At 35.9% G+C, this 26058-nt stretch overlaps 2 protein-coding genes across 2 annotated transcripts; both read left to right on the forward strand.

The window, feature by feature from the left end:
- Positions 1–1631: 1631 nt before the first annotated feature.
- On the forward strand, positions 1632–13749 carry LOC139697620 (uncharacterized). The gene is made up of 5 exons (XM_071596400.1): positions 1632–2018; positions 5787–5986; positions 7226–7330; positions 8392–8560; positions 11673–13749. The coding sequence occupies exons 1-5, from the start codon at positions 1960–1962 to the stop codon at positions 12016–12018; spliced, it is 879 nt and encodes a 292-aa protein (XP_071452501.1). The 5' UTR covers positions 1632–1959; the 3' UTR covers positions 12019–13749.
- A 1517-nt stretch (positions 13750–15266) lies between these two features.
- On the forward strand, positions 15267–19044 carry LOC139697739 (uncharacterized). Its single transcript, XM_071596564.1, has 3 exons — positions 15267–15530; positions 16878–17034; positions 18324–19044. The coding sequence occupies exons 1-3, from the start codon at positions 15404–15406 to the stop codon at positions 18664–18666; spliced, it is 627 nt and encodes a 208-aa protein (XP_071452665.1). The 5' UTR covers positions 15267–15403; the 3' UTR covers positions 18667–19044.
- The last annotated feature ends 7014 nt before the right edge of the window (positions 19045–26058 follow it).

Below are 26058 nucleotides of genomic sequence, written 5' to 3' on the forward strand. Positions count from 1 at the left end.
CAACTGTTACATATGTACTTTAGTTGTTTTGTCTGGTAACGGTCTATTTTATACCCTCAACGGTCAATAAATAATATATTACATGAAAAAGTAACTAACAATATTTGATCTTCATTTGCCACCTCGCTTCACGGCTGAAAATATTGTCTTAATCCACTAGGAAAATTCTATTTAATGAGCTTTGTTAAACTGTTGCGATAACTAGCACTTCAACCCGAATTGGTTTTCACAGAAAAGAGATTAATAAACTAATGAATTTCAAATAGATTCCGCATTTAACGCTGGTCAAAGTTTTCTCATTAGCAGATTAAGATGCATTATGTATTACAGATAGAAGAGTTGGAAAAATTTTCTCTTTCCGTTTGGAATAATAATGAATAAAATTTTAAAGTGGTTTACCTTCACTTAAACCTAGGTGAACTTTTTCCACAGAATCCATTAAGTTAATGAATTTTGTTCGGTGATTTCCTGGGTTGATGTGGAGAATTCAAAATGTAATTGTTCGCAGAAAAGTTTATAATACATCCAGTATAAACTACTAACATTTTATATGGTTATAAAGGAATTCGATTGGCAAAGCTAAATTATTATTTAAAACGAGAAAAGATATGGTTAACGGCCTCTTACTTGAACAGAATTATTAATCTTATAATAAAGTAAATATACCTTGAAGCCTCCTTAGAAGTGTGAACAAATTAAAAATATTAGTTGGCACGAGAAAAAAGGGCATACAAAAAACTACAACTTGCCAAGATTTCTTACAGTAGTACTGCCACCAATAAATCCGTTGAAAATAAGTCGCCTTCATTTGTCAATACTTTTCCATCAATGCCCGTGTAAGAGTGGAGTGATGTTAATCAATTAAAAAAGTTTTCTTCATGCGTGTGCAAGAGAAAACTAAATAGTTGCATAAAATATAATAAAATAGCATTTATTGTTATTTTGGTCGATACATGGTCTGCATGATGTGAAGTGAATAAATAAAAATATTACTATGCAGGACACAATTTGGAGGAGTGTCCAATTAATTTTCCTGTCCTTTCATCCACCTACGCCGTAGCTGTCGAGGAGTAACAAAATTATAGGATTTTGCACAGTAGATTTAGGTCAATAAAAACATTTTTGTTAATAAGGATGTATATACACGACAATTTTAATAATTTTAAATTCATAACGAATGCCCCCCACCCGTGGTCCAGCTTGGAATATGCTGCTTTTACAGATCTTTTCACATGGAGAGAGTTTTGATAACTTAATAAGAGTCCCTCTCAGAACATAACTCTATGGGCCAAGCAGGCATGAATTCCAGCGTATTACACCAGATTCGAATACTTGCGAGGCAGTTAGCCGATCCTGTACGACCCACTTCATTGCTTATATGGAAATTTAGAAAAAATATCCGAAGAGATTACACACAGTTCTTCTCTTCAGTACTTGGATTACCTAATCAGATAGTATTGCACACTTAAAAACAACACGTAAATTGCCGAATCCACTATACTCAACGCGATGTTTCTGGATTGACCGCGCGACTTCCACCAATTACTCGAAAGGTGTACACTACTGACGTACATCACAACAACGGACAAACGAAAAGCACTGTTAGCTGGGATTCAGGCGCTAGTGTCCGTTGAAGTAACTCCCAATTGAAGCGTGTGTAATCAGCTGATGTTTTTCTCAGCCCGTTGGACGAATTGTTGGTTTAAGAACAACTGTGATCTTTGAAAGAATTATTCTGGCCCTCTCTTTGAAATGAAGCATTTTCATAATAATATTATTCTATGACACTCCAGCAGTGTTCATATTTGATTGCCATACCTGCAACGGCTGAATAAAAAGTGTTGTAGTGAATTTTGAATGGAAATTCATAGACATTGATGGAAGTGTCAGTCCCGGAGGACATTCTGCGAGGGCTGAAGGCTTCGTTAATGGCAGTTGCTGAACAGCTGACTGAACGGGATGGGTGTAGCAAAGTGTATTGTTCCAAGTTGTAAGGACAAGAAAAGTAGGCGGTTGAGGTATGTTATAATGCATAAAACTTCAGGGTAACGTGATCCGGTGTTCAGAATGCGCTGATGCGGTTGAAATCGAACGGTACAGCTATGTATAACAGCCGAAATGCTTGAATACTTATAATTTTTTAGTTTTTGTGATAAATTCCCTTGTTCATAAATTAATGTTCATGTGGCACGAATAAAATAATTCTTATGAGAAGTCATCTAAATGTTTAATGTTGTACCACGCTTGTGTATACATTATGAGCAAATTGATGTGGAATCAAAGGCCCGTGTCTCAGAGCGAAATCTAATTATTAAGTCCGTGGCCCCCTCATTCTGAATAAAGGGACGGAAATGAATTTTCCGGGAAGCATCATGTGTCAAGAATGTATGGTTTTTTTTATAATTCAAGCACGGTTGTTTTTACAAAGTGCTAATTCTGAATAAAAAAGAATGGGATGGTGGCATCCCTGCCCTACCTATGGAATTAGTTGTTTGAAATGATTCTTAAAAGAGTCATGCCATTGTTTGTGTAAACACATTTGCACAATAATGACGACTTAGAAACTACATTAATGGGGTAACTTTTATAAGTCGTATACCTCGTATGTTATGAATATCATTTTTATATCATGTAAAGCTTATGATGGATAATGCAGTCTGATATGAAATTATGAAACAAAAAGTCCTCAATGCTATTTTATTAAGTACTATCATCGTCTTCATATCCATTCGCCTCTGCGAACACCACTCATCTCACTGGGCATTAAATAAATAATATTTGATTACGGAAGTGCGGATAAAAGTTAAACTTAGGGCAATAAAGTTAAGTCACTTTCATTACTTTTTTAAAAACCTGATGCCTGGCTGACTGCTCGGATTCATGTCCAATACCTCGCTTGTAGCCATCTCGAGCCATAAATATTACTGTGAGCAAATGTTGCTTTTGTGCAAAATGCATTTTTTTTTTCAATTTACCGACGAATAATTAAAGTCAATAGGCCTCTCTGGGCACCCTCAGCTCCACCCAAGCTTTGTGATTTTTCGGGTATCAGGTCTTCCTGGGAAGCCATAGGCTCCACAGGGAAAGGAACTGACCCCCCTAGGCTGATGTGTGAATTTCACACACCGTTGGGCTTAGTACTGGGTGAACTCTACCATCACCTGCCAAACCTAACTTTGGGTTGATTGCTGTGTTAATGGTTTTTTTAATCCATTCTGCAAAAAATATAATGAACTGATTACGTTTCAGAGCTATAGTTCCTCGAATTTTAAAAACTTTCCTTTCATTTGTGAAATAGTAACCCTTTGCAGTGATAATTTTGCAGATTATCATGTGCTGTGGAATGTCTTGAGAAACTTGGCTCAATTATGAGATTACAGTTACAGATCTGTGAAACCTAAATTTTGCCTCAAATTAGTCACTAATGTATGTAGTTATACAGTGCACTGTTCATAGGGAACTCACAAACAACCGACAAAATCTTTGTCGCACAACACTAAATGGTTTGATTGATCTCGTGGCCTCTTCTATTTTCGATCTCTTTAGAACTCATCATTTTACAACCTGTAGCAATTGGATAAAATCAGCCGTATCAACTCCTTGAATTCTCATGAATTTTCATGTTTTAAGTATATGTTGTATAGCATTAAAGGCAAATGACTACTACAGGCTGCAAGCAATGCTCTCAAGCAAATAGCAGCAGTCACCATTGTTAGGGAATAACCAATTTGGACATTTTGTGAACAGCTAAAACATTGATGTGAAATAAAATAATTCTAACTTTTGTATGAAAGATTATGCTGATTTATTTAAAGAAGAAAAGCTTAAGTGAAAACGAATACTTATGCAATCCTTCTTCCAATATATTTTCCATTATGAAATTTTTGTCCAAATAAATTTGCAATATTCTGGAAATGCCTAATATAACCAGTTGACTGCCTATCCTGTCATTTCTAAAGTGTGTTATTTAAAAAGTTCTCCCTTTTATCTGGTACAGTGGTGTTGTGTTTGAATCATTGGTCAATAGTCATACTTCCTCAAAAACTGAAGGAGTAGTCCACGTGAATTAGCCATTAAACAATGCCAGCATCCGAGAGATTTCCATCATTTGCACTATCATTCTGTAAATAAAATTGACACGCTTGCTGTCAATGAGAGTAACTCTCAAGTTAATAATGTAAACAAGAAATTCCACTCAAGAAACTTTAAATACATCTCTGAAGACTTCAAAAAGTTGCCATCTATCTATATAATGAAAAATGTTATCCTTTCCCGATGCATGATGTTTGTGAATCCTACATGGGCATTCTGCTAGGTCAAGTATTCAACTGCGGAAGTGTTGATGGCTGACTCTCCCATGATAATTAACATCCTAAGAATGAGGGAAAATTTGGCCTACAGAACATCAGGAGGTAAATAACTGACCTGGTGGAGCACCCCTAAGGACTTAACTCTCATGTATCTACATGCCCCACTCAAGAGTAGGAATCTTCCCTTACTGCTGAAGTCTCTTCATATCTTCTTTCTTTCCCCTGCTTTATCTCACTGAGCCTCATCCTGCCTCCCCGTTTAATATATGCTTGCCCTTTAAACTTGCTCAGCCCAACCAATGAATAAAGGCAGATCTAGCTTCCACATCAATGCAAGATTGGACTTCAGTAATTTAACTACCACTTGGAGAATAATCTCTCCGAGTTAAGCAAGTACCATAATTTTTTTCCTTTCAGAAAGACAACCGCTTCAAAGTTATCATAGACGTGACTGAATTTTTCCTCAACACCAGATGGCAAGTTTCTGTAGAGGCAAGGTTAATTACACCATTTAACTTGAATGCTTCAATATTCAAATTTCACTCTAAATTAAAATATGTACTGAAAGCATTGCCCCAAAATCACCTAATTGAATTCAATAATATAAAAAAATAAGGGGCTCTTGTGTAATTTTGCCGCCAAGGATAAATATTTTGTCTCTATTTTCAAAGTTTAATCATATCCCTAGCGGAAGGTCTTATATTTTTTAGTTGAACATTTTGTTCCGTATGAAACAATTATTTGTTTCAAATTGTCAGTCTGTCCATCCATATTTTAGCATCAAATATGAGTAACTGTGCAATATGGAAATGTAAAACACATTTTAATGAGGTAATAAGGTGTCTAGTGTGGCTCTGTGAATTGCAACTCTACAAATAAAACTCAAATTTTTTATTAAATTTGTAAATTTTGTGAAACACTAGTGACTTGAGGTAATTTCCAAAGAGCCAAGGTTTTTATAATGAAAATACAGGATAGACAGACCCATGCAGTATAAAACATGGCTTACATTCTACAATATAAGGATATTGCGATCCTTGTTTGTGTGTTCCCCTCCACTTGTTTCTTTTCTCTGTCTTGTATTCTCAGACATCTATCTCGTTATTCCCAGATGTCTCTCTCCTTCCACCATTTCCAGACAGGATTTCCCTTTCACCTAATTCCCTCTGTTGGTATTTGGAGTTGTTAATACTTGTTCCCAGCAGAATTTTATGTTTAGGTATAGTTTCTTATTCTGTAAATCACATTTTGACACTGAATGAAGACACAGTATTTGGGGGATGTGACGTATTAAAAACTTATGAAGGAAATAAGATATGGAAAGTAGTCCATGGCCCTAGGAGTAAGTGCTTAAGTATACCACAAGGATGTTAATAGATTACAGGAACTATCCAAGGCATACCTCAGCAGGTGAACTGTAATGTTAGAATTATCTTAGTGTTAAGTAACATACCTGTAAATTTGTCTTTTTTACAGGATTCCTCATCCTACAGCAGATGCTCACGATCGTTATTGGAAATGGCTGGCCTTAATCCAAAATCCTGTGTTGAATTCCTTGGACCCAATGTATGTGTACAGAAACAAGAGGATTTGTACACGACATTTTTCTCCTGATCGGTTTGTCATGGGAACAACAAAATTGAAAAGGAGTGCTCTACCTGATATATGCATAGGCGGTACGTTATCATGTCACGTCATTGGACTAATTTAACTTAATGCAGCAGACACTCATATATTACCTCCCACAAAACCTTGGAAGTGATGTAGCTTACCCTTCCTAGGCAGTTTGCAACATTACTTGACTGTTGCTGGAGGACCTACCTTTTTTGCACTTTTGCTGTCCTCTAACTATTGGAATTGGTATTTATGTTTTACAAATTATGTCAACATTTCATTGTTTCAATGTTTGAAGATTATCTTTTGTACTCATAGTGCCAAGTAGTACTTTCCTTTTTATTGATTGTTTTGAGCCATGATAAATTGGGAATTTGGCTTTCTTTATAAAATTATTAAATAATGAGATCAAATTATAAAATGATGATAAAGCAAGCATTAAGGCATGAAGAGAAATATTCAATTTGAGGTAAAATGTGTGAATACAAGGGGCCTAAAATCAAGGACTTGCTGCATTGACTAATTCACAAATTGGGTACACACTTCCCCTCCACACAGTAGGGAAGAGAATGTCAGATGCAACAAGTTAGCCAAACTGTTTCACAAGAGATTTTTATACATACCCTTCGACCATAGACATCAACCGGAAGTGTGATTTGATAGGTGGGGCCAGAGCTTTCCTAATACTGTGCACCTGTATACTGTGTGTGAAATTTTCACATCAGGGTTGGAGGGCCAGTTACTTTCCATGTGGCCCCTGTGGTTTTCCAGTAAGATCTGATGCCCAAAATTTCACACGGCTTAGATGAAGCTAAAGGAGCCCAGCAGTATTACCTGGTATCTAACCTGGGTCCTCCAGTCATTAGTCAAGTGCTCCTCCCACTGCACTACCACTCACCTTTTCATCATGAAATAGCTACTTCTGATTACTCTGAACACAGGCATGGTGTTGCTGCCCCCTTTCACTTTTTGTTAGGTTTTACCTGGTGTCATAGACAGAAAATCCTTTTTTTGGTGGCAGATAATGTGACCATAAATGTCCTGTTGGTTGAACTTTGCTTTCTTTGTTGTCACAAAAATAATATATTTGCTCTCTAGCCATGTGGCAGTTAAAAGATGGCTTCTGGAGTAGTTACTTAAAATTTGTTACTTGATATTTAGCTGATAAAATGGTAGAATTCATGTTTGCTTCTATGTGATTATGAGTAAACATCTTATTTTAGTTTTTACTGTAACTTATATAAAAGGTTTTCAATTAAATATTCAAATGTCAATTAATGTTAATTTTTTCCAATGTATAGAATGCCACAAAGTGATAAAGGATAGAAATGGAAAAGTTAGAGATGATACACTGTGTCTTAACTTGAAAGAATCTTCAAAAGACCACTGCACTATTCAAGATATTGGTGAGTGTTATGTTTTGATGCATGTTTGTATTACCTTTATAGCAAAACATTGACTGGCCCTATTATTAGATTAATGCTATTGCCTAAAGCATGCCTGCAGTTAATGATTGACATAATTTTCATTCCATTTCTTGAGAAGAGTTGATGCATTATGTCCAGAAAATGTGACAGCTAATCAAAATGAACTATACCAACCTTTGGTCTGCTCAATTCCACGTATTAATTTTGGAAAAAAAATTACCATATTTGATGAATGCCGCAATGATAGAATAATTTTTTCACACCTCTTTTCCCTTTACCTCATTTTTGTTCCTTGACACTGTTGAAGTACAGGTGTTCACACAAATACTAATCATTATGGCATATTCATATTTTGTCTTATCTATTAGTTTTACGTATCTGTTATTATTAATAAAAACTTTGTGGAGAAATATTTTCATTCCTATGTTATGAGTATGAACTCTAGTTAAATTACCAAAAATATCTTGGCTGAAGTTTCATATGATGCATACTCTTCGTTACTGCATTGAGTTGAAATTGATAAATATCAGTTTACCATTCCATTAAGTGAATAAAATGAGACAATATGACAAGAGACTTGGAAAAAATATTCTTTAAACTTTCGTACGCTAACCAGATATTATTGAATTTTCAGAAAAGAAATATTTGCAATATAATATGCAGAGTAGAGTAAGCCAAGTAGTTATGGCATTCATTTAAAATTTACTCATAATTTTCCAGTAAAATAATTTTGTGGTGTATTTAGTCATTTTCAAGGATTCTAAAATCCTGGCCTTCAAGGAAACAATCCCAAGGCTGTTGCAGAATTTTTCATGTATTTTGGTTTCAGATGTATTGTAATAATGTTATGGATTGTATACCTCCCTTTATAATGGGAATATTTTGACTATAAAGAAAAGTATTTTTTTGTATACCAAAGCTTGGGAGACACATACACTTTTCAATTTTTGATGGCACAAAATTCATTTACATATTTCTTTGTGTCCCAGTCTTCTACAGTTGCAAATGTAGCAGTTAATATCGTTATCAATTTCTTTCAGAGATAGGCGGTGATATAAATGATCCAGCATCAGAGGACCACATAGAAGTGTTGACAGCATTTTCTAGATATTCTGAGGCTGCACCAGATGAACAAATTGTTAGAAATTCTTCCCCAATTGGAGAAGATACTGCACATCCAGAGCCAGAGCTTTCATTGTTCCAAAGCCTGTAAGCTAAAAGTCATGTGAAGCCCTTCTTCCAATGCCAATTGGTTCAAGTATATAGCTTTGCTTGCTTCATGATTATTGGAATTCATGAGGTTAACATAATGGTATATACATTACAAAAAGTCACTCATTATTTTTTGTGACATTCATAACTTGTGAACAAGGTTGGCTAAATGCATCTTATACAAAGTGTTTTAATCAAACCAATATATATGTTGAATCAGAGATTATAGTTCAGGTTTTAACTATAAAAAAACCACAGATACAGTAATTAACCTGAAGGTCGGTTTGGTTGATGATGGTAGAGTTCACCCAGTACTAAGCCCAACGGCATGTGAAATTTACACATCAGGGTAGGGGGGCCAGTTCCTTTCCCTGTGCCGGTTATGGTTTCCCAGGAAGATCTGGCCCCTGAAAAATCACACCGCTTGAGTTCGGCTGATAGTGCCCAGAGAGGCTCGTCCGGAAATCAATCCCGAGCCCTCCGGTCAGTAGTCCAACACTCTACCCCTGGACTATTGCAACCCACGTTATAACTGTATTAAGCATAATAAGAGAGCTCTTGCTCTATTTATTTTAACTCTTGGATAATTCCAAAAATCACCATAATCAGGTTCACTGGAACCTGGCATACTGAATTATTTGCATAATGAGCAAAAAATATTGTAAAAAAAGAAAAGCTTAATAAGTGCCAAGGAGAGCGAAATTCCCGGAATTATTGTGGGCCTGCTGCTTCAGTTTCTGTTTAGCACTCGTTCAGCTTGCACCTTAGTGTCACCTGTAATCACACATTTTTCCAAACTTGCGTTCAGACATATTATTTGAGATTTTTTTCTGCAAAGAGTAATGACCATTACAAAAGTGTCACCGAAGAAGTCACTAGTAGACAACCATGAGAGAAAAAAATGACGTGGCATTGTGAGGCATGGGGAGTAGCAACTACTGGCAAGAAGGCAGTAAAGAACCATTCAGAAACTCCATGAGCCTTCAGTGAGATATAATGCCAATAAGAGCTGGCTAAATGTGAATTGTTTTCTCCAAATTGAGGTCGCATTCTAGATTGGTTCACTCATTAATAGAAGAAAAGATGAAGATTATTCACGATCCTACCCAATGTGTATCATTTTCTTTGAATAATTTGTACATAATTTATTTTTTCTGGCATGAAATGCATAATTGGATTTTATGTTAATTTATATTGGAAATATTGTTTCACTTGGCGAGTATTTTACTTAACCAGTAAGATTCAAGAATGAATTATACTCATTACGCAAGGTTTGATTGTAATAGTTTGCAGTTTAATCCTTCTAGTAATTCTATTCCATTACTGTTCTGTGCATGAAACCAAAGATTAATGATCTAAAGGGTATTGCAGAGTACTCATATATGTATTATGATTTTTGATCAAAACTAGTTTTTAGTCAAATATTTGTATCAATCTTTTGTCAGTTCTATGTATTTTTCAATCTAATTCCATTGGCTATTGGGTTTTAATGAAGACACTGGTATAGTTCACCTGAGTTTAATGGATCCTTTCTTTTTTGCCTGTTCTTATGGTGCCCCCTATTCCCATAAGATATCAAATGACATGATTACTTGAAAAAGTTCTAGACCAAATATCACTGTCCAGTTATTAATGAGTACAATTATTTTCTGATTATAATACACTGCATTTGTTTGCTCAATAATAGGGTTTAAAACCTCACCTCTCCTTAGGGAAGGGACCTTCTCTTCCTCTTGTCATATGCGTTTCTTTGCATAGTTTGTATGCATCATCATATTCGATCTTTACATTGTAGGTGCAAATACATTCTACATATCTACTACTTCCTACTATTCACCAATTAACCTACAAATATGCACTGTGCATGTTTCTGCATATCATGTTTATCATCCTCTTTTGCTCTTTCCTTGCTTTTACTGGATTGACTCAGTTGGTATATTAAATGTTGCATATAACAGTGGAACTTTTAACGAGCGAAATTATATCCATGTTTTGCATTTTGCAGCCTGGAGGGAAGACCTCAAGGGACCAAAGGGAAAGGGCCCAATAGGATAGTTTCCAAAAGTATCATTGCTTTCCTTGAATAAATGCATGATAAATGTGAAGCCATTCTGCTGACACTAAAAATAATTTTGTGAAATTCCTAAGCCTTTCCTGCCTGTAAAGCATTCTCTTTCAATGCGTCCTAAAAAGCAACATTTAACTTAAAATGTGTGACAAAGTTCTGTAATTCTTTGCTTCTTCAAGTAAAGTTTTTTTGTAAATATTAACATTTGTAATTGTCCTGAATTCTATTTTTTAGTTTTTCCTTTGACTTCCAATCATTTTGTAATGAATTGGGCAAATTCCCTGTTTTTTTCTGCCATTTAATGGAATATGATGTATGAAAATAAGAATATCCAGGTGTTGTACCTCATACTACCACCAACAAAGTTGAAATTCACAGTTGATTTCATTTAAACTAAATAACATTTCACTCTAGAGAAACCAAAAAACTACAAAATGTGGAAGATTCAAGCCAACAATGAAGTCCTTGCAATTTTGTGTACAAACTCACATGAACTAATATTGCGTGTCAATTTTCCTCAGGTGGCGTCTAATTACTTCTGTTTTATATCCCTCTGTGAATTCAGAAACAATTATTCAGTGTTATTTCCTATGGTCATGTTTGATTATTTAATAACTGAAAAAATTCACTTTGAAAACATATTTGATGAAAAAAGGAGACAAAGTACTCTGTTGCATCCCTGGTTCTCAAAAAGTTCCTATCTGGTATCACATAGTTGCTAATGATGCAGTATTAAAATTTCTCTCCAGCAATTATTTTTATTTTTTGTTAAACTTAAAGTCAAAATTATTAAAACTTAAGGTATTTATTAACTGACTAGCTAAAGTATATTAAAATATCTATAATTGCTTCACTGAAACAGTGAAAACCTATTTTTATGTATAATATCCACTCTTAGTAAACTTAGTAAAAAAAATTTCAATATTCATGGAAAATTTAAGTGCACCTACTTTGGGGATTTCATTTCAGACTATAGAATAAGGCTCAAGTGTAATATATTTTGGTTTAAGTTCATTTGTAGTTTTTCATCATTCATTACAGGGATTCCCCAATTAGTCCTCAAGATATTCTTAATGACTGGGATTCCGATAATAATAATATTGAAGAATCTGATGGAGATCATGAGGATTCAGCACATATTGATGGGGATTTGCCAGAAAATTCTTCTGTGTGTGATGAAAGTGAATCTACTATGTGTCATGATAAAGGAGACAGTAGTGCCTCTAAAGATGTTCTTGCAGATTATGTAAAAGAAAATAGCTTGATTATGTTTTTTTCCAAGGCATATCAGGCTACAAATAGTTTTCCTCAGGATTTGCAAAATCAAATAAAAAAAGGAATATTGGAATCTATTGCAAGAGCACAGAGTCAATATGAAGGATTGTAATCTAGTTTCAATTATTCTCTCACCTTATGTATAATGTGTTTGATGAAATGCTCAATAAATTCTGGCTAATCATCAAGGTGAAATAAGTTTGATGAAATGAAAAAGAGGGAATTATCTCTTTGCTTGCATGTAAAAGTCACTGCTGACCATCTCCATCTATGCGCTACTGATTGAGCTTTAGGTTAAGCAGTATTTTCTTCTTTAATACATGTATGAACATAGTGGACACTGGTTTCCTGCGTACCAATAACCAGCTGGTCAGAACTATTGCATATTTTATTTCTTTTGCCCATGTGTGTTGGTGATTCCAAATAACTACTTCATTTTCATCTGTGCCCATTCACATAATAGCATTCATTTTTGTTTTGTATGCTAGAAAACACATCAATTGTTTTGGTTCGCATTTTGCCCTACAATCTTGACATGGTACATAATTTTTCCAATTTTCTTCTTAATGTGCGACATTTTAATGCAAATTTCTATGGTAAGTAGGAATTGAAATAATTACATAAATTAAGTTGAATTCATGAAATTCAAACTGTAGAATTTTGTCGGACATTAAAATATAGCATCTATAACTGAAAAGTTGAGACGGAAGGGTACTCAATCATCCTTGAAAACCAGGAATGGAGGATTCCTAGGAATGACTTGAAATGGAGCAGTAAAACCTGGAATTCCTAAACTTTAATATAAGTTTACTTAAAATCGGTAGCTGACAGTAGAAGGAAAAATTGTGACATTTTAATCTGAATTTACATTAATATGAATTACTGATACAGCTATTTTTTAAACAAGCAGCTTTTACTGTGTCATGTATTTTGCAAGAAGGAAAAGGATTGTGTCACATTTGTACACATTGAAGGAGCATTTGTGCAGTCAATCCCTGATACCCTGATTTCCCACTATGAAACAACTATCTACCTACCACCGTGCTAGAACTGAGTAGTAATCATTAGGTGCTAACCTCTTTGGATTAGAGCACTACAATGCATGGGACCTTCCATAATATGAATGGTTTTTTCACAAGCCCTTAGTGCTTACTAATATTGTACTGTATCATCGATTAGGTATGGAATATTTTCAGATTAATACCAATTATTTCAAACTTTTGCATAATTGTTTTTTAACAGCTAATCCTCAAGGAAATATCAATTCCTGACATGGTCATGATTTTATGTTTAAAGCCATAATAAACTTGAATCAACAGTAATTATGTTTGTACAGGGTACGGCAACATAACTTCCTTTATCAGAAGTGTTTTGCATTTGAAAAAAGGAAGATATATTGCCGCACCCTGTATTTCCAGAAGGATAGCATTGTAAAAAGGTGCCATTGATGGTAGACTATCATCTAGGCTTGTAAAGAAATCAAAAACCTTTTTGTAAGACTTCAAAGGTCAGCTAATCTGTGTCAATTTCCAATATAGTATATGTATTTTTGTAATTCCAACAGTTCCATATAAATGCATGGAAAGATTGTTCGGGCCAGCTGGTACTGATTTGCATTTCCATAAATGTCTACGGTTTTTGTGCCCTAATAATACATGAGAATTCAAGAACTGATTATGTTTGTTTAACCAAAGCTCAGTTGTTTATGATTTAGTATTGACTGGAAGAAAAATCCACTGAGGTAATTGTAAATATATGGTTTTACTCCAGAAATGTTTGACTTCTATTGTTATTTATAATTTTATTTTGTTATTTTAAAGAGTTGTTTATTTTTGTATTTCAAGTGCTGATGTTGCTTTGTATGAAAAATATATGACTCATTCCATAAAAACACTTCTTTCCAAGATTTTCTAAACCAAGTCATTCCACAGGAATGTTATCTACCCTGATGGTCTAATTTGATTTCAATTCCCTTAATGCCTTATATATTTTCCCATCAAATATGCCTGGACCTAAGCTGTCCTCATACTACTTATTTTTTTGTCTTAACTTGCTGGCTTAATGTCTTTACCATATAATTCCTCCATATACCCGTTCATTAATCTTTCCTGGTTCAATTAATAACTTTTCTGACCTATCTTTGATTACTGACATGGATTTTCCTTCTTATTTCTTGATGGAACTTTAATCCTTCTACACAGTGTACCCTGTCTCCTGCAGAGCTATTTCTGTCTCCCCCTGGTCATTTCATGTTCAGAAACCGTAGTCTCCTACTCAACGACCATATCTTCCGTCACTTATTGTTGCATTCCAATCCTATCCCATCAGCATTTAGTATTTCCTTCCAGGAACACCACAATTATGTCCTATAACTGCCCTTATACACTGACCACTAATGCTTTGAGGCATGTGTACCTGAAAAGGACCAAATTTGTTGGTTCAGCTTTTCCTTTTAATATTATTGAATTTGACATCACCACTCAAGTGGCCACCCCACTGAGGTTAAGACATTATTGCAGCTGCCTCCTTGACAAGCAGATGCTGCGTGGACTAACTTTGGCATCTCTGGCATGGGTGACCCTACTAGGAGCAATTACCATTGCTCCCACCAGCACAGGAGTTGGGGTTATCAGAATGCACACACCCTTCCACCGCATCAAAGCTGTAGTCCATAGGGAGGGATGTGATATAAAAGTAAAAACAACGATCGAAATATAATTGAGTTGAAATAGATAGTATTGACAATGCAAGGAAAAAAACCAGGATTGAATGTTAACCCCTGGAGTTCGATCCTTCACAATTAACTAGGAATAATGAAGCTTAGTTTGTTAGAAGAATCCAAGAATTTGACGAGTAAGTTGGTCAATGATGTAGTTTATTGGTGAATCGCTGCTGAAAGTATGGGAATGTATGTACAAGATGTATGGGAATACGTATATAGAGTGCCCATTTATTAGACCTATTTTGATCTGGTGGCTATAAAAAATATACCAACATGGCTAATCATCAGAGAGTTGAAAATTATCTATCAACTCTGTATCCAAAGATGTGATTTTGAATAACTCCTGGAAATTAATCGATAAATAAACGTCAAATAGCACATTAAAATTGCATATAATTTTATATAGTTTCAAATTCAACATAAATGAAAAATACGAATTAGTTTTTATAGGTATGGAATTCATACCCACTAAGTTTGGAAAAAATGTGCACCCGTGAGGCTCACCATTTAAAAAATTTGGTCCTGTCGAATGCGACGTATTAGCGCGCGCACGTAAGAGATAAATGACCTAGTTTATTTTCTACGCGTTAGATGGCAACACTCGCAGATTTTTTTACTCTAAGAGGGACCAACTTGCTACGGTGATCGGGTTCCAAGCTACGGCGACACAGCTCTGGCAACGTGGCTACGCCATGCATAGCTGGCGAGCCTTCACCTTGGGGATATAACCAAATCAATATTTACGTTTGAACATGGGATAATAGTGGGCTAAGAAATGAATAGACTGATTGAAGAAGTTCGAAAACGACCTTATTTGTACGACATCTCCTTGGATGAATACAAAGATATTCGGAAAAAAGACAATAGCTGGGCAGAAATTGCTCAAATCTTGAATAGTGACTGTGAGTATAAATTTTTCTCGTTAGATATTTGTGAAGATTTAAGAAAATATTTTACTCCCATTTGCATCCCTGCAGTGGTCCGAGTAACCTGCGCTTGAGGTTCTCGGCATTTCGGTGATATTCCTTTTTTTTGCGATTGAAAAGCAATAGAAACGTGCTAGACTAACGATAGCTTTACATGAAAACACTCCCATTATTTACAGTGAAGAGAGTCCGTCACGATGTACAGGTAGCGTCCTTTTGGAGAACACACGAAAAGGTGACAAATATGTCCGTGTGTCTCACCGCTCTTGACCGCATTTCCAAATCTTCTTGGGCGCAAGCCTTTCTGTAAGATTTAGTACACGAGTAGATATGTGCCTCTATACGAGACAGCGCGAGTTGCAGTCTCAGTGGATATTAACGTATGCCACGGCGCTGTAGGAAACGAGCTATTTTATTTACCTCTATGGAAACTACGTTGCCCTCTTCCAAAGCAGCAATATTTTTCCTTTTAAACGTTCGCTCATGGTCGTCCCATAAGACGGTTCACGGTTTATTCCATCTTATGAATTAAAGACCGGCGACTACAATGCCTTTCATCGCCACTGATTTTTCTCGGTCACTTTCGAATGTTCACATATCATGAGTGCAAGCGCACTAAACCAGCCATGCGAAGCGTGGGTGGGAAAAGCGAGCCATCACTTCAGTGCGATGAATAACTTCGCGACGATTAGCTCTCCACACTGAAGGTGTTGCGTTTTAAGGCGGGAAATTTGTTTGTTATTACTTACAACCATTTTAAAATTTTTAAGCAGACGATCTCATGAAATCGAAGATGATTGGGTGGAATTAATATGTAATAACGGATGTTCGCCGAATTCTTTTTGGGCTATGAAGAATAGTAATTTGTCATAGTAAAGAAAGGGATTATCGCAATGCGCCACGACGGACACTACGCAAAATACCACCACTTGGATTTTTGAACGGATCTCTTTGATCAAGAGGACATGAGTGTTCTTCGAATATATGGGGCGGGAAGCAGTTAAAAAATGTTCAGCTATAATGAATTTTGTGGAATACATAGTAGATGAAGTAGGAGGAAATTAAAAAATACCTAATTAGAGACATTTTTGTGGTGTTCACTTTCTTCGGCGACTCTAGCTGCCAAAAAAGTGATGTTTTGAAAAATTGATTTAAAATAAACCACAGCAGGGTAGGGAGGACCAATGGTCAATGCATTATTAGTATCTGGCCCCAGATCCATTTCTGCCTGGTAGTGTTGTGGTTGGTGTCATCGGGTGCTACCACAATCATTGAAAAAATACGGAGTAGCCTAACAAAATACATACCTGGTGGATATTGCAGGCCTCACCGTCAAGAAAAACTGGAAGAAACTTAGAGACTGTTTCCGACAAGCAATATCACGACGGACGAGTGAAAATGGTCAGGAGCCAAGAAATTTGAAGCCTTGGAGATATGAAAAACAAATGCAGTTCTTGCTCCCATCAATGACTTCTAGAACGTAAGTTTAATTTTATTGGTGGGCTCTATTCAAGGACTAAATAGTAAATAAAATCGCAGGGAATATTAATATCCAGGAATTAAAAAAGCATATCCATTTTGGCATCTTCCACTACACATTCCTTAAAGAGGCAGAATATTTCAAACTTCATTTTTATTGCAGTAGGTGACATACATAGGGTGATAGGTATTGTAGACGAGGAAGGGAAGTAATGAAAATCAAATGCGTGTGTGAGAGAATTGTCAAGATATTCTAAAACTCTTGGAAGAAGTCTTTGAATAGTTCTCTTGAAACATTACTTTTTAAAACCAGAGCAACTTTTAAAATACACAGGCACAATGCACCCAGGATCATGGATATTTAGAAACCCAGGTTCCCCATTTATTAGGTTGTGCAAGAAGATACCATTAATATCAATATGTTATAACTATCAAACTCCATCTCTTCCCTACCCAGCCAATGTATCTTTACCACTATTATTCTGCCTTCCTCTCCAACACATTTTTGAATTTGCAGAATTATGAATCGTCTGATATTGCTGAGAATTATTAAGACCCTACACCGTAAATTCAGCCCACCCAAATGAAATAAAAGCAATTTACTACTACATGCCATTTTCCTTCAGGACTGGTAATCTCTCGAAAAGCCTGATATTAGGTTATGAATGAAAAAAATGTCGTTTACTTCTAACATAATAACCTAACCTATGACTTCTTTTGTATTTGGCACATTCCCATAGCTTACTGTGTCTTAAATATGAGATTTTATAAACATTCATCGGAGTCTTCAGTTGGCTTTCTCAGTGCACACTTTCACCTCAAACCATTTACTCTACATGTGTGATGATTAGCATTTTTGGAGTAGTAAAAGGTGGGTGCCCTTTCATATTTTGTCCATCATCACTTACAAATGTGCATTAAAAAGTCTCACCCTTCCCTTTCAAAAATGCACATCATGAAACACCAAGGCTACAGATCACTAAATTTGTGATGCAAAAGATGTGGCTCAATTGTTCAAATCCTTTTGAGAGCTCTAGATGACAAAAATCATAAATAATGGTCGCCTTGGCAGACACGAGGTGAATGGGCATTATGTATATAATTCAAAATCAAGTTAATTGCATGCGTACATTATTTGAATAAAAGGGTAAGGCCTAAATGAATATGGTAAAAAAACCAAATTTGATTTACTATAGACTTAATATACATCCAATGTTATGTATGACGCATTGCAGTTAATTAAACGAAAAGCTAATCAAGTTTTTAAAAACCCCTTGGATTTTCTTGCAGGAATCATGTCACCTATTCCCAACACGACTGTGAGGGCACCACCAGTGATTTTGGTCAGATGAATGGAAGTGGGCAAGCTTTTGTGATTGAAGATATAGTACATCAAACGGGTCCAAAAACTAATAAACGCAAGAGCACAGCAGAGGTTGATCACGTTGTAGATTACTTTGAAGAAAGTAGGAATACTTCTCCAAAATTAGATGACTTAGACCTTTTCTTTGCCAGTGCTTGCCAATCAACTAGAAAGCTACCAAGGAGGTTTCAGAATCAAATCAAGAGGGAACTCTTGGACTCAATATCAAGAGCAGAAGACCAACTCGAAGAAGTGGATGTTAAGTATTGAATACTGTACGTGCATCAACTACTTTTTTCTTTCTAACTGGGGAAATACTTTCCATTGGTCGCAAAGGTGTCTGAAGAAGCAGTCGAGGATTTTTCTTCAGAACACCCCCTTATGAATACTCCATGTGAATATGGTGTACCGGACAGTATAATTTACAATCAATCACTGTGTAAGTTTCCTTGCCTTAATGAAAGAATGCTTGTGAAACAAGATGTAATCACCCTGGAGCACTCTTGGGAATAGGAAATAACCTTCAGTATTGGCAAATACTGTGATGCTTAGTGTCTTTTCCTTCCAATTGTTCATGTGATCTCAATTATGCTCTTCACACAGAGATGTACCACTGAGTAAGGAAATGAAGTTTTTTCCAGTGAATACATGTAATTGTCTCTTCATATTATTATTAATTAAAGGTTTTGTATATGTAACCCATTTTTATTGGGCTCTTCACAGACTACACCTTGGTACACAATTTCAGCAGCTGAGGTAGGACTATGTCATCCTTTATATCACCAATGGAATTATATTTGTACGTGAAAGAATTAGTAAAAAATTGCATGGGAAGGGCTGGAAGACAGGATGAAAGTAAGTGATCAAGTTAGATTTTTCCGATGCCAGCACCAATCACTCAAGCAATTGAAATTACGGCAGAGCACTTTACAAAGTCAGTGTGGCAAGTATGAAAACTAACGGCTATAAAATAAAGGTAATGACATTTCATGAAATAGGAAGGCTAAGTTAAACGGAAAAATGAGGGGTATAAAATAGGGCACAAAGAGCATTTCTCCCATACATGTACTGAATTGAATAAAGGTGGGCAAGTTAGTTAAGACATTAAAAGAAGAATTATATTAAAACTACGAAAAGGAGTTTCTGACAAGGGCCTTGAGTAAAGATACAAAGAAAAGATTTAGAATACTCATGACTAATAGAGAGGAGATCAATGGGAAATTCATATAGTGATGGAAAAGGCACATTGAACAATATTAAGGAAGGAACGAAAAGGGTGCAGAGGAATTATTTATTGCAATGAAGATTGTTTCAGTTTTGAATTTAATTAATGCCAGGGCATCCTTCCTGAATTCATTACAATTCTACCTTGACAGGGGACTCCTCAACATTAACTAGTACCTAATTTCACTGCAAACACGTCATGGTCCCCACAACCAAAACAAATTGAATAAATATAAACACATACCATACATGGGATGCATAAAAAATCATATGGAAAAATATTTGCCATCATAGACATATGAAATAATTTTTTCCAATTAATTTGTCTTTAAACCTTTAAGTGGATGATATAAGGTTGAAATTTTTTCCATGATATTATCACGGCATTCAAAAAAGGGATGAGTGGCTTGTTTTTGGTGCCTTTTTAACTCATCCCTAAGGAAATGGCAGATAAGGTTATGCTCAGCTTCCTCCTTGACAAGAAAATAACTTGTCGACAACTAGATCACTGATGAACAAAACGAAATATCAATGAAACCAAAACCACAAATATGCAGGTACCACAGTAAAATTAAAATGAAAACTAAGACTCCATTTATAGCAAAGCCACCACTGACAATTTGTGCAAACTCAATTGAGGGTTCAAGTAGGGCAATAGCTGCTAAGAAAAGCATAAATACCTAGGTAAGAATTAATATTTTGACATAATGACAGGAACTGACTTTTCCCACTCTAACATAGGTAAATACTGACTTTTTCCAGTCAAATCTCCTGAGCTTTTCCTGTAGGTAGATGCCCAGTTAAGGTTCCTTAAATTTGAAGAAGTTTCTCATATGGTGAGATGTAAGACCTATATTTTTGTTAAGTATCAATTTTCAAACTTATCCGAACGTACCTTGGACATGAACAAAACAAATCTCTTAAACATTAATTTATCATTACAGTTTCAAATATTACAAGAAAAATGAACTTCTTAACTTTCATTTTCTTTGCTCTAGAGCTAAGAGAGTATGAAACAGAACACAATAAACCAATTGAATTGTGGTTGGTCATTTCTCTCATTGGTTGAGATCAGTGAACATGATACAGTAAACTGGGGAATATATAACTCTCCTATAAAGAAATCATTGATTCGCACAGACAGCCAGCAGATCTCGTTTAGCACTACAAAATTCTTTCATTAATGCAATTTTAAGGCTAATGGTTCTTTGCTACAGAGGTATGGTATATGCCAGCATTTCTGCAATAGTATGCAGCATTGTTATCCTAAAATGGTGTTTACTAAATTAATCTGCAGCCTATAATTCCTTGGTAATGATATAGGGCTCATTGATACAGAAATAATAACAAGGATATCAAAACTAAATTCAAATGAATTTAGTCTCCCATCGAAGTGGGACACCAAAAAAATGAGCAATGATATCCAAGCTTCTGAAGTCAGTTATGTAATGTAAAGATATATATATATATAAACAATTTTTATTGCTCTGGGAGCGAAGTACCTTGGAGCAGAATACAGGTTACATTAGGTTTTGAAACCTATGGAGTGAAACTGGTTTTTAACTAGTGAAACAAGACATAATTTAACATCAGTTGAACGAAACTTAGAGTACAATATATTCATACAAATACAAAGAACAATAGTTAAATATTTAGCCCGATAGAACAGTAATAAGGTCATTTTGGTAGTGTGGTAGACAGATATTCAAACATTTTCCTATTGAATTGGGATGTGTTCCTGGATAATTTTACATTATTAGGCAGAGTTCCATAGTTTACAGGATGAAATACTGAATGACTTTTCATATATAGCCGTGCGGTATTTGGGAAGATGGAATGTTTTTGTAATGTGGGTTGATCTCTTTGTCGTAAGTGAATTGAATATAAAATTTTCATATAAATATGAAGGGGTTTTTGAATTCAGAACTTGAAATAATTGTGAGGCCTTTAGAAGCATTCTCCTCTGATCGAGTTTTAACCAATTCAACATTTAATAGTAAGGAGTTACGTTCATTAAAACGCATATTAAAGATGAATCGTAGACAAGAATTTTGGAGCATTTGTAATTTGGTACTTCGCTCCTTATTCACATCAGCGTAGACAACTGAGCAATAGTCCAGATGTGGTAATACTAACGTTTGAACAAGCTTCTGGCATAACGTTATAGGGATTAGGTGTCTGAAATGCTTCATTGTGTAAAGAGTTTTGTGAACTTTATTAGAAATGGCATTTACTTGCTCGCGCCTGGTTAAGGTGCTGCTTAGATAAACTCCTAAGCTTTTCACTGTATTTGAGTAGTCAATTTGAATATTTAAAACACTTATTTTAGGGAGATCACTTGCAAGCAGCATATGTACATTGGCGGTGCTTCCAAAGATAATCGACTTGGTCTTTTTGGGATTTAGATTTAGCCGATTTTCAGTCAGCCATTCACAGATGAGTTGGATATCCTTGTTGACCAAGTCAATGGCATGGTTAAATTCAGAGGGGTAGGACTCAAGATATATCCGTAGATCGTCAGCATAAAAGTGATGTTTGCAATGAGTTATTATGGTAGCTAGTTCTTTTATAAAAATAGTAAATAATAAAGGCCCGAGAATTGACCCCTGTGGAACTCCACATAGGACAGGTTGGAAAACAGATACATTCCCGTCTTCATCTTTAACAGCTTGCTGACGATTAGACAGATAGGAGCGAAAACAGTGAAGGACAGAGTAAGAGAACTTGAGTTTGCTCATACGTTCCAGTAGTATGCCGTGGTCTACTGAATCAAAAGCCTTGCTCAAATCGAATTGGACTAAAACTGTTACCTTTCTTGCATCTATGGATCTGCGTATATCATCAGTTACCTTTATCAAAGCTGACTGAGTGCTATAGAGCTTACGAAAGCCCGACTGATACTCGTCGAAGAAATTGTGCTGCGTAAGATGCTCTACTGTAACCGTATGAACGATTCGCTCCAGAGGTTTGGAAATAGAGCAAAGAAGTGCAATAGGTCGGTAATCAGACATTTCTTTCGGAGTTATTTTCATTATTGGCCGAACTAGGGCAGATTTCCAAAAAAAGGGAATATAGAGTAATTGAGTGAACAGTTATAGATGTTTAGTATCATAGGCATTACTACTGGGAGAATAACGTTTAGCATTCTTGCACTGATTCCATCGACACCTGTTGAATTTGATTTTAAACTTTTCACTTGTGTTATCAGCGTTTCGGGTGTATAGTGGGGGAAATAAAGCCTTCCATCGTCAAAGTCAGAGAATAATGCATGATCTAATGAAGTGAGATTATTTTGGGTTTGAGTAGAATGGTTACCATCCTTGACATCATTTTCATCCTTGAAAGCAGACGTGAGAAAGTAGCTATTTAAATCATCCAAGGGGAAGTTCATTTTGAATGGGGGACGTCTAGGCTTTCCAAGTCAGGCGCCTCAGCTCCTGCCAAGTGGACTTAATGTCCCATTTATCGGAAAAGCACGAAACAGTATTTTTGTTTAGCGGTACGGATTCAGTGCTGCACTTGATTGCAAGCCACTTTGTATTGTTTGTGAAGGTTCGGGAGTTCCCTAATGGCCATGAGGTTCCTAATTTTGGAGGTTAACCATGGAGCTGGATAACGTTTTGGCTGAATAACTTTTTTTGGCGCATGTGTATCAAAGAGTTGCAAGATACAGGCAACCTAGCTCTGGGAATTGTACTATCCGATCATACTTTTACGTAACTCACATTGCATTCAAAAATGGTTTTAGAACTAATCAATAATAAATGTGTGGTAAAAATTTCCTAAAAAGATTAACTAATGTGAACTCCAATAATCTAATAACTTTCTGTCAATATCCCAGTGAAACTTGGGGAGGTCACCACACTGACTTCATCGCCTCCCTTCACAAATGAGTAATTCTGAATTGTTCTGCAAGAACACATAAATTAAACAATTAAAAGATCACATAAAAACCATTGAGCGAGTGTTTGGGGCACACTCCTGAATTAAGATCAAAATAATATGATATGCTGCCAAGAAAAACACACAGCACCACACAAATAATGCATGATAGGATGGGACCCACGGAGACTAAGCGAAAAAAAATCCACCACCAAGTCATACGAATTCACATATATAAGATTTTCGTGGAAATTTCACGGGTGTAAATAATGAAGTATATGAAGTTAAAAATAGTGGACAAAAAACAAAAGTAAGTCATTAGGTTACGAATTTTCAGTGGTCCACTTCACCTTTCTCAAGGAATAGGACAGGGTTGGATTCACACAAACTGTGACTTCATATATCAATGATGGAATAATCCAAGGGCCTAACAACACCAGCAGGTTAAATAATTTTGGAAAAATAAGAGATACAGAGACCAAAGCAAACCCTGTGGCATTTGAGAAGAAAACCTGTTTTGAAAAGGAGATTACAAGTTATCATATTAGGTAAGGTAAATACTTCAGGTATTTATACCCCAGATGAGAAAAGTGAGCGAGCATATACACCAGGCAAGTTTCACTGGTTGGCATCTCCCCAAAATTCTACTTCCTACCTTAACCATGTGATACAAGAGAGAAATGGCATTCTAACAACTGCTAAGGCAGCTTTGTGTACACTACAAGTTACCTGTAGCCCATGAACACCTGTCTAGTGGCATCACTACCCCATCTTCATTCCAATTTCAGCATCCTGAATGATAGACTTCAACTATAACACCATGAGCTTTGTCCTTGGCTTGCTTCCTATTAGAGCCAGCACCCAACTCTTCCATCTACACATGCACTACATGGAGGCAACCATGCTAGAGCGCATGCACTATTAGGTAAATATTAACGGTCAAACACAATGACGCTACGGAGTACCTGCATCATGTCCAGGAAGAGTAGATTCAGGTTAACGTCATTTCTAATGACATGCTACAATTTAATAACCTATGATCGCTTTCATACTTCATTAACATGTCAATGGAGTACCGTATTTTCCCATCGATAACACGCGCGATATCTATACAAAAATGTTCAGATCGAAAAAATGACGATGCGCGAAACGACGCTATGCAACGAAATTTAACACTTTTACACACACTATATATTTTTAATGCGCATATATATATATATATATATATATAGATGCGCGGCATCTACACACGTCCAAGATGACTATGAAGCCCTGGGCGCGCGGTATCCATACACAACACAGTTATCAACTCGGTCGGTTTGGTAGGCGACGGTACGGTGTGAAATTCATACATCAGGGTAGGGGGGTCAATTCCTTTCCCTGTGCCGGTAATGCGTTTCCCTATACAATTTATGGTTAACTACGAAGTTATGGGTGCGCGTTTTCGATGGGATAATACGGTAATTTAAACCTCCAATAGACTTCACATCCTTTCCCCAAAACCAAGTACACATCACCTACTACGTGGCTTTTTGATCGCATGTCAAATTAATTAAGGCTGGCAGAACGGTTTCCCTAGGAGAGTTGTAATATGGAAGACAACCATTCAATAGTAAAGAAATTTCTAGAACAGTTCCTCAGGGGCAGGACTTCATTTATGTTTGCCATCATGGGGAGTCAAATACTGACGAGGTCAGTAAAAAACAATACTTACAACATATTGGTTTACATAGAGATTTTCCTAATGAAAGTAATAGTACAATATATACAGCTTTTAAGTGGTTTCGCTAACTATATTTCCAAGCAAAAAAGGCCAGAAATGAAAAACAATACAGCCGGTAATATGTTGCCAATTATGGAGAACAGCAGTTAATTTTCATATTACTCAGGACCATGTTTTCATGCTAGCTGTCACTCAAATCATGATTTGACTTCTAATAAGTTAACACAACAGTACAGAAACCAGCAGGACAGTAAATTCATACCTTCAATTAATGCGGTCATTTAACTAATAGGGATGTTAATCCCAAAGAAGTCTAATTTAATCCTCTTACATGGGGTTGCTCAACTCACACCAAAACTTGAGAGCTACCAATAACTTAAAGAAACTGCAAATTGTATTTCAATTTAATTTATATTTCATTAATGACATGTACTATTTACTGGGTGCAAACTCAGCAGCTCGTCTTTCTGAGGACGATTGCACATTGTTTTACTAAATGCAACGATTTTACGTTACACTCGTACATTAAAGAAAACTAAAAAATCAGCAGTCAGAAAATCAATGTCTCACAGCGTAAGTCTACCCCAAAACTTCAACATTGCAAATCGGATATTTCCATTAGATCGCAATTATTTAACATTAGACACTGACACGAACAAGCTGACAATGTTCATAATAAAAAAACACTTGAGACCAATGCTGAAACTAACTTCCATAAAAATAAGTGCATACATAGAAAAATTAACGAATGAGAAATAGTAGCAGGTGCACCCTTAAGAAACGCAACACATCTCCAACTGAATTAGATGAGAATTGCAAGTAATAAGAACGAG

The sequence above is a fragment of the Hetaerina americana genome, unplaced genomic scaffold (assembly GCF_022747635.1).
Source record: "Hetaerina americana unplaced genomic scaffold, ioHetAmer1.1.p SCAF_8, whole genome shotgun sequence".
NCBI lineage: Eukaryota > Metazoa > Arthropoda > Insecta > Odonata > Calopterygidae > Hetaerina > Hetaerina americana.

Bases quoted from the DNA above. Each gene is read 5' to 3' on its own strand.
- LOC139697620 (XM_071596400.1), top strand. From the start codon at position 1,960: ATGGGTGTAGCAAAGTGTATTGTTCCAAGTTGTAAGGACAAGAAAAGT. The intron at 5,987-7,225 runs GTACGTTATCAT...TCCAATGTATAG, and splicing joins ACCTGATATATGCATAGGCG to AATGCCACAAAGTGATAAAG. The intron at 7,331-8,391 runs GTGAGTGTTATG...AATTTCTTTCAG, and splicing joins CTGCACTATTCAAGATATTG to AGATAGGCGGTGATATAAAT.
- LOC139697739 (XM_071596564.1), top strand. From the start codon at position 15,404: ATGAATAGACTGATTGAAGAAGTTCGAAAACGACCTTATTTGTACGAC. The intron at 15,531-16,877 runs GTGAGTATAAAT...TGGATATTGCAG, and splicing joins TCAAATCTTGAATAGTGACT to GCCTCACCGTCAAGAAAAAC. The intron at 17,035-18,323 runs GTAAGTTTAATT...ATTTTCTTGCAG, and splicing joins CCATCAATGACTTCTAGAAC to GAATCATGTCACCTATTCCC.